Source organism: Melanotaenia boesemani, chromosome 12 (assembly GCF_017639745.1).
Source record: "Melanotaenia boesemani isolate fMelBoe1 chromosome 12, fMelBoe1.pri, whole genome shotgun sequence".
In the NCBI taxonomy this organism is placed as follows: Eukaryota; Metazoa; Chordata; class Actinopteri; order Atheriniformes; family Melanotaeniidae; genus Melanotaenia; species Melanotaenia boesemani.
Genome location: NC_055693.1, coordinates 20,324,876 through 20,338,637, shown reverse-complemented (window position 1 = coordinate 20,338,637; position 13,762 = coordinate 20,324,876). Strand labels below are relative to the sequence as shown.

General features: G+C 40.0%; 1 protein-coding gene across 16 annotated transcripts in view; it reads right to left on the bottom strand.

Annotated features, from left to right (window-relative positions):
• Positions 1 to 13,762, bottom strand: part of dip2a (disco-interacting protein 2 homolog A) — a 92,814-nt gene that overhangs the window by 36,514 nt on the left and 42,538 nt on the right. For 4 of the 16 annotated variants that reach the window (XM_042001921.1, XM_042001924.1, XM_042001923.1 and 1 more), the window contains exons 2-7: positions 10,106 to 10,177; positions 6,908 to 7,027; positions 6,708 to 6,830; positions 4,146 to 4,409; positions 1,790 to 1,927; positions 1,119 to 1,160 (exon numbers count right to left, since the gene is read on the bottom strand). In XM_042001921.1, coding sequence (XP_041857855.1) covers positions 1,119 to 1,160; positions 1,790 to 1,927; positions 4,146 to 4,409; positions 6,708 to 6,830; positions 6,908 to 7,027; positions 10,106 to 10,177 — 759 coding nt within the window. The remainder of the gene's footprint in view (positions 1 to 1,118; positions 1,161 to 1,789; positions 1,928 to 4,145; positions 4,410 to 6,707; positions 6,831 to 6,907; positions 7,028 to 10,105; positions 10,178 to 13,762) is intronic. The other 12 variants (XM_042001926.1, XM_042001928.1, XM_042001930.1 and 9 more) reach the window with 5 other exon arrangements.

Here is a 13,762-nt window from a genome sequence, read left to right as displayed (position 1 = left end):
AAAGATAAACCAAAGAATGGGACTAGTGCTATTGCAATTATTCGTAAAAAAAAAGAAAAGAAAAAAAAAGCTCAGATCAAACCCTACATGTGTTTGTTCCATCTATGAAAACTTTCCAAGTTCCTGACCCTGTCTGCGGGTCTCGACCACAAGACTTTTTGCCGCCCACTTCTGACAGATAATTGGGTCATAAATACATAATTTGCATTTTCACCAAGTTTTTTGCACTAGTCAGACACTAGTTTTTAAGAGCTTATTTAAATAAGAATAGATGTATTTGTGTTGATGTATGTGAGACTATTTTCTCAAATGATCTCTACTAAGGATAAACCTCCACTAAACCCTAAAGTGGCTTTAGCTGTTATCATCATTAGTGTTATCAGTATTACTTTTGGTTTTTTGAGGACAATGTACACTGGTGGACAGAGGAGCAGCCTATATAAAGCTCTGTATACACAAAATGACTGGCAGTGGGATGAATTCACTGTAGGTGTGGTCCTCTTGTGGGGTTTGTTAGAAATTGGAAATAGCATGGTTAATCAATAGGAACCATCTAATGATTTACCACGTCTTGAGAGTAATAAAGAGATAAATACATAAAAGGTACAGATGGAACACAAGCTGACTTCGTGGTATATTTTCATTTCTCATCTATGAGTCAATATAAGAATGGCAGCAGTGTTAGACAGCTGTCGTCACTGAAGCTTCTGTGTGGCTTCAGGCTACCAGCCTGGTGTTAAAGTGTGTAGTCAGACAAACACCGACAGATCTGAGTTTTCTCACTTTGAGATAAGAAAGCAGTATATCAGCATGTTAATTATTCACAAGACAAAATAAACAGTAACACCTGTTCTAAAAAACATTTTCACGCAATCTGTTTAAAAATCAATTCTGAGAACATTCAGGTTAGAGAGTTGTATTAAACACACACATAAAGTATGACTGATTTCACTGTAGCATTTCATACATTCCTGTAAAACACAAATATTTTGAATAAGTGCTAAAACCTGACAGCAGAGGCGAAGGCAGGGCCACAAGCACAGATAAACATGAATGCACACGCAGCAGAGTGCACATACAGCAGACTGCCATAGAGTTGGAGGAACAGTTATAAATACCATCAATTAAAGAGAGGGGTCCTTCACCTCCCCACTCACAGCCTGAGGGAGAGACACATCAGGATGTCAGTGAAACAATCCTGGCAACTTTTTTCTTGTGTGTGGCTGTGTGTGTGCATGTATTAAAATCCACTAGCTGCCACCTGAAGGTGAGGTAGGGCTTCCAGTGATTTCCTAGAGTTGTTGCAACATAACGCTTGCTTCACTGTTTCTGTTACTGTTGTCATATTTTAAATTTACATGGGAAAAGATGCTAATCTGGAATGGATCTGACATTTCCTAAAGGGACAAAAACAGCAACATGCTCCTTAAAAATCCTCGGCTTGTGCTGATGTGTGTCAGGTGGATGTGCTGGTTTAATATTAACTAGCAGATAATCTGCAGTTAGACTCAGCTGAGAGTGTGTTCTACTTTCCAGGCTGCCTCGGTTTTGAAACACTGAATGAATGAAAATGGATGATGGAAGTTGGACCAGCTTTTGCCAACTGGTACGTGGTACAAGGAAGAAATATAAAGATTTCTTCAGGGCGTTGGGGAGGTTACCGTGGCAACATGAGACGGTCAGTCAGTAGTCTGTACCAGTCAGACAGGCAGACAGAGGGACAAACAGCAGGGGAGAAAGGAAAAGGGGGGCAACTATCGGTGTGTGAGAGAGAGAGCAGGAAACTCACCATCTGCGGTCTCCATGACGCTGGTGTGGTGGTTGTAGCTGCGGGACACGCCTCGTACTGAGGCCACCTGAGACCGCTCCGCATGAAGCGAGGAGCGCTCCGACAGCCCCGTCACGTCAGGGGGTGCTGAATGGTTATCTGTGATGAGTGGGGTGTGTGGGGTTAAAAGGTCAGGCCTACTTTCGGCTGTCACAATTATGTAAAAATCTAGCTCATGGCTAAGCAAACATATTGTTCCAACAGCTGAGGGGTTTCATTAGGAGCATGGGGACATTGTTGTCATCTGTATGAGCAGCCTTTAGCTGCAGAACTGTATGTGTTTACACAGATTTTACCACCATTTTAACATCCTGCTATGATACAACAGATACAATCTCCTCAGCCAGTTATAAGTCCACCTTAAACAAGCTGCCTTGTTCTCTTGTGAGAAATGCTTCTATTTGTTTCTACTTTTGTGTCCCACTCTAAAAAGATGACTTACAATCAAAGGATCACAGATCAGTTATCGTCATGCTAAAACTTCCTTGAACCAAATCTGCAACCTTAGTACGATTTGATAGTATAATCTCAGCCCACCTGAAGCAATCTGTTATGACAGATCTGGCACAAACCTTTACATCAGGCTTGTTAATCATTTAAAAGATTACTAAGTATGATGCAGTCTGTCTTAACGCCACTACAAGAATCTCAACCTCAAAAACTGCCATAACTGGGCCAGTCCAACCACAAAGTTATTATCCATGCAAAAGCTGAACAGTTGTATGGGATAGCACAACTATTTACAAGTTTTGCTATGGCCTGGTACACACAATGATTTTTGGGCTGTTTTTGTCCCGATTTTGCCTCTTCCCAACCTCGGACGGCAAACACCCGATCATCGTGAGATTTCCCTGTTCAACCATCATTTGGTCTGTGGTGTGTTACGAGCCGATTTGTCCCAATAATCCGCTCCGAAATGGGTCGTAGCTGACAATTGGAAACATTGAACATGTTTAATATTTCAGAGCCGATTTCTGAGGAACGCCAACGACACATGCATTGTGCCTGCGTGGATGGTGACATGGCATGGAATGTAGCCAGAGAGCGAGCTGGCTGGGAAACAAGGAAGTAAATAAAGTCTGTGTTCACGCTGTCTTCAGTCTGTTATTTTTTTTTATTATTATTTTTTTCAGTTCTGGCTTTTTATTTTAACAATAGTGACAAGACCACCATCATTCCCTCGTCCTATATATCCCCTTCCATACTGTGTGTTGTGTTTTCCAGTTCTTACTATGTTTCTTCTTCTTTTTTGTTTGCAGGTTGTTGCTATGGTTATTCTACATTTCGACGTTTGTTCGACTAGGAGGACTAGATTGTAGATAAGTTGCAGGACAGCATCGTCATGTGTGTGTTGTTCTATGATTACATTTTCGGAGCACACCACACACAATAAGATCAAAACTGATTTTTTTATCTTCACGTGTGAGGTCTCGACTAGATAAATAATCTCATAAGATTAAACAAATCGTTATGTGTGTTCCAGGCCTATGGTTTGATGGGAGTAAAAAATGTAAAGAAATAAATGCTCGTCTTGAGTAACACCGTTGATGGATACAAATCGCAAACATCAGTAACATGTGTGTTGAGGTTCTCTTGTTTCATGTTTGATTTCAGACCAAAGCTCAAGTTTGAGCTTTAAAGATGCCAGCTTTATATCTTGACCAGATAAGATGGGATATTTGTAGTTGTCTGCTGAGGTGAACATCACACAGAGATTTATTTACAGCTTTATACTGCACCAGCCACTACTGTTACTTTAGGACAGCAACCTTGACGGGAGATGTGCTGAGGAGAAAAAAAAATAATGGAGACAGCTCCATCCCAATAGGATATTGTTGTGCCAGCAACACACAGATACATGACACACACGCATGAGCATGGATGACACCATCTTACGTTGAGACCGACTGTGATGATCCCTCTGAAACTCATTAACTAGTGTCTGACACGTAAATGGCAACATGAAAAAGCTGCTTTGACCACGAGCTTGCTGACATGAATGAGAGTGAGATGGCAGAAGGCGACAACTAATTAGGGAGATGTGATTTAAAACTGCCGCTGGTTTCCTTTCTCTTTTCCCTGTAAAGTGTTTTTGTGTATCAGGAGCTAGATAAGGTCTCTACTGTTGCAAGGCATAATACGAATTGAGTTTCCCCTTAATATAACAAAAATGTCGACTAGCTCACCAAAAGAAACGTATAAAATCTGTCTTCAGGGTTTGACTGAAGGGGAACCAACATAAATTGAAAAAAGTAAAAAAAAGAGAGGACACTGGCTTGACTATATGTGATGGCATATGAGACTGAGTGTCACTGACCTAGCTGGGTGTGCGCCATAAGGTCTGCCAGTGCGGTCGCTGCGGCGTTGGCGTTGAGGGCTGCGTGGGCGGTGGTGTTGGTGATGGATCTCCCTCCCGGGTGGGATGAGGTGGATGATGCAGACGATGAGGTGGACGAGCCCTGGATGACACGGTTAAACCAGTGCTCAACGGCTGGGTGGCCGTGGCCCTGGTAAGGCGTGGAGGTGGTCAGACGTCCCTGTCGGCGCAGCGAGCCCTCGTCTTCTGACGCTGAGGAGGTGTCTGTGTTTTGACAGGTCAAGACAGGTCAGCAAGAACAGGGGGCTGGGTAAAGTGTCACCAGGACAAAAACAAGATGGAGCCTTTCTCCATGGTTTAGCTGGTGTGAAGATGATACATTGTACTTGTACATACTGGGTAAAGTACATATAAACCAGTCAGATGGTAAGATGATTTTAGTCGTGATGGAAGCTAATAGGAGCAAAGAAGAATGCTTGTTTATAAAAAGACTTGTGGTTTCTCTGGCAGACTATATTTTGGTATGTGTAAAATTGACCACACTAAGACATGGGTACACAGCAACTATACAGTGAGAATCATGTTAATGTGAGAAGATAAGAAAAGGTAAAAACGTGTCTTATAGTTGACTCTACCTGTCAAAAATTGTATTTATATTACACAAGATGAATTAAGTTTAAGTTTACTTCTGAATGTATTTACAATTATATAAAAACAAAATAAATATAGCAAAAAAAAAAGAAAAACAACAAATAAGAAAAAGACTGGAATAAAATAAAGCCATTATTAAAATTACTGCTACTTTCTTCAAGCTTCCTCTTAGTTTTGTGGAGGTGGTCAGGAGAAAGCTGAAAGAGGTGGAATATTTGTGAACCATTTTGATGTCTCTACAACCGGCGTACTCATGTGGGTTATCTTACATTTATGATTCTGTTTGTTAATCCTCTCCAACGCTCCTGTCGCCCTCAATCTCAAGTAACTTTGAAAGTTACAATGGGGGGTAGGGGGTGAAGGAAAGAGAGGATCAGAGAAATAATTAAAAGTAATAATAGTCATGAGAGAAAAAAAAATTGTGAGAGAAAAAGATTAAAAAAGAAGAGGGGGTATCTGTCTTAAGCAGGCCAAATATATCTAAGAGAGACAGATAGAGGTTGGCACTCGTGGAGCTTTTGGAGACAGATGAGGATAACCAAGACATGGAAGGGGTAGAAGCAGACATACCAGTCCTGAGACCTCAGCTATTTCTGCATATCAGTATAATATTTTTCAAGCAAACAAAGACAGGAAATAAGAATGAAGTATCAGTCTAGTAGTTAAAAGCCTAAGCTGTTTTTTAGATTCAGTCGTATTGGTTTAAACAATATTAAGTTGTGGGTTTTTGAATGACAGTGATGACCACAAAAAAAACCAAACAAAAAAAAACATATTTGAGTTTCCTGGTTTATCTGTGGAGCAAATGTGGTGCTTTTTTATTGTTAAAGAAGTTGTTTATTGATAATACGCAGCTGCATCTGTGCTGAGCAGGCTCTGATTATTTGTACATCTACTGTTTTAATGCTAACATAACATTTCAGTGAATAAACTTAGTACAGAAATGGTAGTTCAAATGACTTTTCTGACACACGGTAATCCCCCCTCTTTCATTCAGTTCAGATTCTTAGTAGTTCCACATAATTGCACATGCTGTGTGTAAACTGACTCCTGCTCCTACAGATAGGCTGGACAAGAGACTGCAAACACTGATAATTGTACTGAACCTAACAAACCTCTTGCTTTTTTGTATCAAATCTAAGATGAAGTGACAAAAACATGTGTTACAACAATTACCACAACTTAAAATCACCCTGTATGTACTGTTGCTTAGGGTTTGTCAGCCTATGCACATCATCTGAGTACAGTAGATCCCTCAGAGTACCTAAAAAAAAACTATGAAGAGCCCCTCTATTTCTGCCATTCAAACCCCAGACTCTAAGCTTTTAATCCGGTTACTTCCTCCTCTGCTGTGTCCTCTCTCTTTATCCAAGGCTTGAGGCTCTAAGGCCCCCCACGTCATACACCAAAGATAAAGTATTTGGGAGAGTGTTGTCAAATCTTACACAGATTTCTCACCTAAAGACTGAAAGAAATACAAAAGATTTCAATGTCCTTGAAAACAGAAGCAGTGAGATGTAATAAAATGACAAAAATTCTAATGAGCTGACTCACAATTCAGCTATCAAAGCAGCCAAAGTTTGACATTTTGAGACAACGTGAAAAATCTAAATATGCATCAGTTATGCAGCTCATGTGGGAAGGTCTGCCTGGGAACACAACGGTAAGAACCGAGTCATTTGTTGTCACAAAGAACGGGCACATTCAACAAACTGCACATTTTCTTTCCAGTTGCACATGCTGGGCAATATCATTTTCAATAACTGAACACAAGAAAGTGTCACCATCCCACACGCCAACGCTCATGGGAACGCATGAAACAAGCAACCCTATGTGAACACTAACCAAAGCTATGTGCACAAAAGACAACATCTGAGACAAGTGGCCAGTGTAAAGGGACACAGTTCTCACCTGGTGGGGTGCATGCCTCGACTGAAGATTGAACTAGCACAGATCGCCTCTTGGAGGGCATGGGCATCTTCCTCTCTTTGTACTTTGCCAAAGCTGCTTGAACGGCCTCTGTGTGTAGATCTGCTGGAACACATGCATATAGTTTAGCTACAGGGTAAAAGAACATTAAAAACTTTATGGAAGAAGGGGCTCATGGTTACCAGATCTGAAGCGCTCATCCCGGGTGTTGGCAGCCCGGGACTTGTTAAGTTTGGAACCTGGAAGAACAGCTTGGGGGGAAGCCTGGATTCTGTTGTCAATTTGCAGGGATGGATCTACACCTGCAGAGAAACATTACCAAGGCCAGGAGAGGACGATTATTGGCAGTTGCATAATAAAGTAGATCCTTGTCTAAATTTCAAATGCAAAAAATGAGCAAAATATCTCTTCCTAGAATTAGCCTTGGAGGAAAAAAAAGAAAAAGGAGAATTATATTGCTCAACTAGACAAACCATTCCCAAGCTTAATGGTAATCCCTTCTTAGGCTGATTTCTTTGAATTCAGCAGTCTGAATTTGTGAAAGTATTTTCTTTAATTAATCCACACTCGCTCACAGCTATCCAAGGGAAGCAAATTTCACAGATGTGTCAGTAAAAAGGTGATGAAGCACCAAGAGTGTCAAAAAGAAAACATCTTCTAAATAAAACATTCTAAAAATATCCAACTCTCAAACTTGTCATCCTCTCAGTGAACTGCATGGTGGTGGCACTGATTAATCCTTGAGCTTATGTAATCATTTGAGCTTCATTAATTACCTAGTTGTTAGCATCAGAAGGGAAAACCACGACTACTGCATGAACCAAGGTCACAATACAAGCTCCAATCTTCCAGAGTCTTTATTTTTTCATCTGAACTTCTTATTGTGATGCATTTGTTGTATGTGTGCAGTCAGAATAGCTGCAATGGAAAAAGCAGCTGAATGTGATTAATGTAATTTGCTTAACACATCAAGTTTGATCCTGATTAACCACTTGACTTTGGTAGATGCAGAGTAAAGTTTAGACATGTTGCCAGCTAACTACAGGCTCAAACTCTTCTACTTTACTCTTGATATGTTAAATAGCATACTTGATACTTGTCAATGCAGTTTTTTAACCTGACCCACTCAGCTGCACAGAGTGACTGTCCTTGCTAGTTTACAAATTAGACATTTTCAGTCAGCTACATGTTGGATCTAGCTGACTGACCCATCAGACACCAATCCAGCTAGCTATCAGACCGCTCGTCTTTTCAACAGCAGCTTAGTGAGGATCAGCAAACTCCACGCAGTCAGCAACTCTCAGACGGCAACAGCACACACACACTGCAGGGAAGAGCAGCATTCACACATTTAAACTACATCTACAAAATAATATGAGTTTTAAGTATTTCACAAAGTAGAAAAAAAAAAAATTAACGAATAGCTCGAAGGCATTTGAGGACACAGTGCATGTGACGCACTCCAGTACATGCATCACATCCCCTGAGCATAGACAGACTCATTAATATATGCTGGTTCCTCAGTGTTGCTCCGACAGTCCAATCAGCTAGCGGAGGAAACCGGTCTATGAAACAAGCCAGGACGCCAGACCCGGTTGCTGGGCAGAACACACTCCGGAGACACACCACACTGAGCCAATCAGAGGTGTGCTCCGTCACAGCAGATGTCATTATTGGTTTACAGCAACCCCTGATGATTTTTTGCCACCTGTCTGAAGCCAGCACTTGCTTACAAATGTGTGTGTGTTACTACCAAGAGAGTAAATATGACTGACCTTTCAAATGCATCATGTTATCAGTTGCATACATGAATTATATACAGAATTCAATTCAAAACGTGATATTGTTCTGAATTTTATAATAAATTTTCATTCACCTGTAGTCAAGGAGAGCATCCAATTTCATTTACAGCCCTGTTGAGAACTTAGGTTCATGTCAAGACTCCGTGTTGAACAGTTTAAAGACACTCACCTCTACCCTTATCAGGTGTAGCTTGTGTTGTTTTCCTTACAGACATAGTTTGATCAAACTAATAGATTGTATGCCCAAAATCTCTACTTCTGTTTTCTCTGTATCTATCAATGGCGTTTGTCTTTTTTTACTGTATAGAAATAAGTGTGTCCTCCCTACTCTTCAGTCATGGAGTCTTACTTAGCCTAGTGTGTGAAATATGGTAAAAGGTTGGGTCTTTGGTCTTTCAGTCTTTGGTTAAGTCTTGTGTGTTTTTAAGCAAAAACTTAACCTGATTTTTTTGTCCTTGAACCAAGTTTCTTAAACCTGCCAAAATGTTCACTTCCTTATTTAAGAACTAGACAGAATAGATCAAACAATGAATAGCACAAAGTAATGCTTAAGAGTGGTAGAGCAGAAGAGTCAAAGAAATTATCCACCTAAGCTAAATAACAGTCCTGCTAACTACAGTGGAAAGCCTCGACCGAGCAGCCCACATTAGACTCTGGTTTCCACTCAGGCTTGGTACTTTGGGAGGAGGCCAAACCAAAGACTATGGACACCAGACAGAGCACAAAGAAGCACAAAGCACACAGAGAGAAAGTCCCCTTTAGTATGCACTTCAAACAGTTGCAGAATAACTAATGGACTGTATCGATAAATATGAAAAAGTTCACCTGATAAATATAGTAATATAGAAAATGTAGCCCCTACACATTTAAATACCTTACCCAAGTTTTACATCCTTCATCTCCCTAAGTTACCTCATCATAGAATTCTGCTAAATGAACTAACAAAGGATAATCTCTCTCTATCAAGAATTTAGCATTTGCAGGAAGAGCTGCCAAAACTCTTAAATACATTTAAACTGATATATAACATTCATGTTTCGGATTCATATCTAAAATACCTGTCAATCAAGCAGACAAATATTCTGAACTCCCATTATGTCCTCCTTTCCTTGTATTATTTTCTTTTAAATTCTGTGAGCTGAATGACCGATAGAGGATCGTAGAGTAGATAACAGACTCAGGGCTCGCACAACCAACATTATAGGTCTGGTCCAGAAGAATGGAGGACGCACCAGCAGAATTATGAAAGTACAGGAGTATAATATAGATGTACAACTATATTTTTCAACTATATCTTGGCAACTTCATCACCATACTGTTCTATAGTGTCTCTTCAGACATAGGTCTGGCTTTGCTTTAATGTGTTTTTATTGTTCATTTTTAATGTTTGGGGATTTAACTGTGTTGGAAATATATTATACATTTTACTATATAAAAAAAAGTAAAATGTATAAGATGCATTTTGTGATTCTGTTACATTCTATCAGAAAGTCATGCTAACTGCTACTCAAACATACAAGCAGAGCTAAAATAGAGCTTTCATGGACGTGCAATTACCAGCGGGCCCACGTGCCTTACCTTGTATCTGTGGGATGTAAGGCGCCAAAAGCTTGCTTCTTTTCTTCTCATAGCCCTTCTGAGTGATGTCTCCTGTACAGACACAGACAGAAAAATAGAGGAACAGAAAGACAGAGAAAGAGAGAAAAGGCAGGGAGGGGGGAAGAGAGATGAGTCATTAGCTCAGCTGTGCCTTGGTGTTCTGTGTGTGTGTGCAAAACTGCTTTAGCATACCACTGCCAGGCTGGTTACACTGGCACCACAGGGCACCAGATGCAGGTTCTGGTTAGGAAATGCTAAATGTTTCTTAAACACACACACACACACACGGAAGTTGAAACTGTAGTTATTTAGGCAGATCAGCATTTTTAAACAGATTTTGTTAACAAAAATAAGAAAAATTGAATCGAAATATTTGAACGATGACTTGCTGTACAGGGGATGTTAAAAAGATCATGGTGTGTCTGAAATATTTCCCCAAAGTAGAAATATTGCTGCCAGATTTAACTAAATTCACAGCAGTTTTTCCCCACAGACAGAATTTAAATGCAGTGGCTGAAATAAGATCGAGGCATGTGTTAGATCTGGTATTCATACTTGGAAAAAGCTATCAGTGAGTAAACTTCTTTATGTTGGGAATTTCATTACAATAAAGGAAGAGAGAGAGATAAAGACAGGGACAAGAAGAAAGATATATGGATAGATCTGGCGAAGGGAAAGGATGTTAGGCAGCAAGAGATACGCAATACTATTCAACCACTTTAGGCATGAAGTAGAGCAAAGATGCTTTCAAAATTTTGCAGAAAATATCTTTATCCAAGAAAAACTAACCAGCCACATGCAAAAACCTTTACAATGCAACAAAAACACGTTAAAAATGAGGTCATCATCAAATGTTGCAATACTTTTCTGTACACATGAAGTCTTCTTAGAAGACAAAAGTAGGTCACTGACTTTACAGTGTTCAGCTGATCATGGATGATTTTGAAGGTTTGTAAGATTTATTGTGTTTCTGTATACATGACACGGCTGAGGGTCAGACTAAGGTTGATGGGGTGGATATTTTTTGTTGTTGTAGTTGGCAAAGGCATTTTCACACAGAGAGGGCTGACTGCCAGCCCCTCTCAAAGCACACTATGCACACATACATAGTAACCACTCAGTCGCTTATACCACTTTAAAGTTAGATATAAATTAACAAAATCTGTTGAAAGATGAGGGGCTTTCTAGAGATAAAAGCTGATGGTAAGAGAGTCAGACACCTGGCAAATTATACTGTTTCATGAGGAAGAATGATTGTATGAATCCTACATCCTGTTATTTACCTTGTCAGACTGTCCCATAAGTGTTCATATATTGTTTAAATTTAACAAGAATATTAGTTTATATGTATGAACCTTTCCAAATTTTCAAAACAAAACCATTAGTCTTTGCTTATCCTCTGACCTTCAAGCCTCTAAAACACAACAGCGTGGTGGTGTGAAGGCAGGTGTTGTTAGGCCCGCTGTTTGCTGCGCTGCCTGCTGCTCCTGAGTCACCAGAAACAACTGAATGCCTGCACTGTTAAATGATAGAAGCCAACAACAATACAGTGCTGTCCACAGGCTGAGCCTCCTGACCTGACACTGACTGTTTGTGGTGACAAGTTTTGTGTGCATGCACGCATGTGTGTGTGTACATCAGTAAATGTCTCTGTGCGTGCCAGCGTGTCTGAGTTTGCACACCACAACAGCCAACCAGCTTGACAACCACACAATAGAGAGGCCGCCATTCTCTGCGACAGCTCCGAACTCTGGCAGCCCCTTGCACACGCTGATCCGAGTTATGTCTCGGGGAAGCTAATCTTTTGATCTGAGAACAAACAGCTTTGTCATTAAAAATTGTGGAATGGACTACACCATTGAACAGTAATGACCCTTACTTTAAGAAAAGACGAAAAAGCAGGTCTCAGAGAACCAAGAGATTACTGTATTTCTATTGCAAGTGCACGTGTGCCAGAGAGACTGAATCTGTTTGCACACAGATGGTTTGTGCATGTGTGCATTATCAGGCAGAGATTCTATTTCCCTTCTCTGTTTGAGCTCCCAGTCCCTACATAAGAGAGAAATTGGAGGATTTAAAGGTCAATATGTGGCCTGCTGACTGGGGAATAACATACGGGGGGAGTGGGTAGTAGGATAGGTGGAAGGATGCAGATGAAAAGATGGATAAAGGAGAGTTTAGCTACTATGTTAAACTGCAATCAGAATGGAGGAATTTTACCTTGCTGGACATTCATAGGCCAACAGGAAACATTTCATTTGGCTCCTTTCAACCCTGTAGACTGATTACAAATTTGACCATGAAACTGAATTTGGGGCGGGGGGTCTTTAAACAATGCCCACAGCTTAAAAAATGTAGCAAAAAGCTATTTCTCATATCATGAAGGGTAGAGAATCATAATGATGGGCTCAGCTGGAAGACCATTTTTTCTAAAGCAGGGTCCAACTTTATTCTAACCTGACTCCTTTGTTCATGTTATTCCTGTAGTTGAACCTCTTCACCTTCATCTCAGCCCCTGAGGCTCTGACCTCCTTACACTCTCTTTCAATTATCTTTACAGTTCACACAGAGCTGAAAATGAGGGGAAATAGTAAAATCTTACATGTATTGAGACGCAGACATGAAAGATCCTAAATCAATCCATAAATGTTAAAAATCAATCTGATTATAAAGGGAATGTCGAAACACAAAAGGAGGAACTGCAGGAGGAATATATGCAGGATGTACACTGCTACAAGCACACTTTTGTAGTTAGTTATTTTTCAATGCTCGGAAATATGTTGGTAAATATGAACTTCCAGTTGACTAGCCACATCTCTTCCATTTGTTTTATTAACAAAACGGATTGAAAGTAAATTAATTATGGACTTTTACAAATACTTGGCTTTGAAAGTCAGTTGGTCACACAGGGAGAAAAAAAGTCCTGAGACCTGTATAGAGGGGGAAAAAAACGTCCTGAAATTAATCGTGAGGTGTCTAGAAATTCCCTCTCCTAGCAGAAAAATATAAACAGCCAAGAAATATCTGACCCAGTGTTTGCATATCCTGAAGTTTAAAAGGTTAGTCTAGATAGATACTTGCCTCTATCCACATGAAATGAGAAAATTTGATTTGACAGAATCTATAAGCTTGCTTTTCAGGCACATTATCCAACGTTGTTATCGTAAATATTGTGTCACCAAGTCCTGAATCCAATTTTGAAACAGAGATGGTCATTTTTGTGACAGCTACAGAGTCCACTGTCCTCTGCTTTTGTGTTATTGACTATAAGTGACTGATGGATATTGAGCATATTTGACTGCTGGCTGAAGCTGCTCTTTCAATAAAGCCCATTAGGGAATTACACCAGGCATAGCTCTTCCATTATGGAGTGGATACTGAAACACACAATTCCTCTACAAGTCAGGACAAACATATCAAGAATTAAACTTTATCTAAAGGTTTGGAGACTTGCTTTAAAATGAAAAATGTAAATTAATTAGTTAAAGGAAGATAAACTCAAATCTCTCTTAAACAAAGAAAGCTTGGCAGGGATAACAACTGTTACTTTAAACTTTCACTCTTGGATTCACCTGTGTGAACATGCCAATGTACATACAGTATATACAAGGAGCACAAGCATCAGCAGTGAGCATT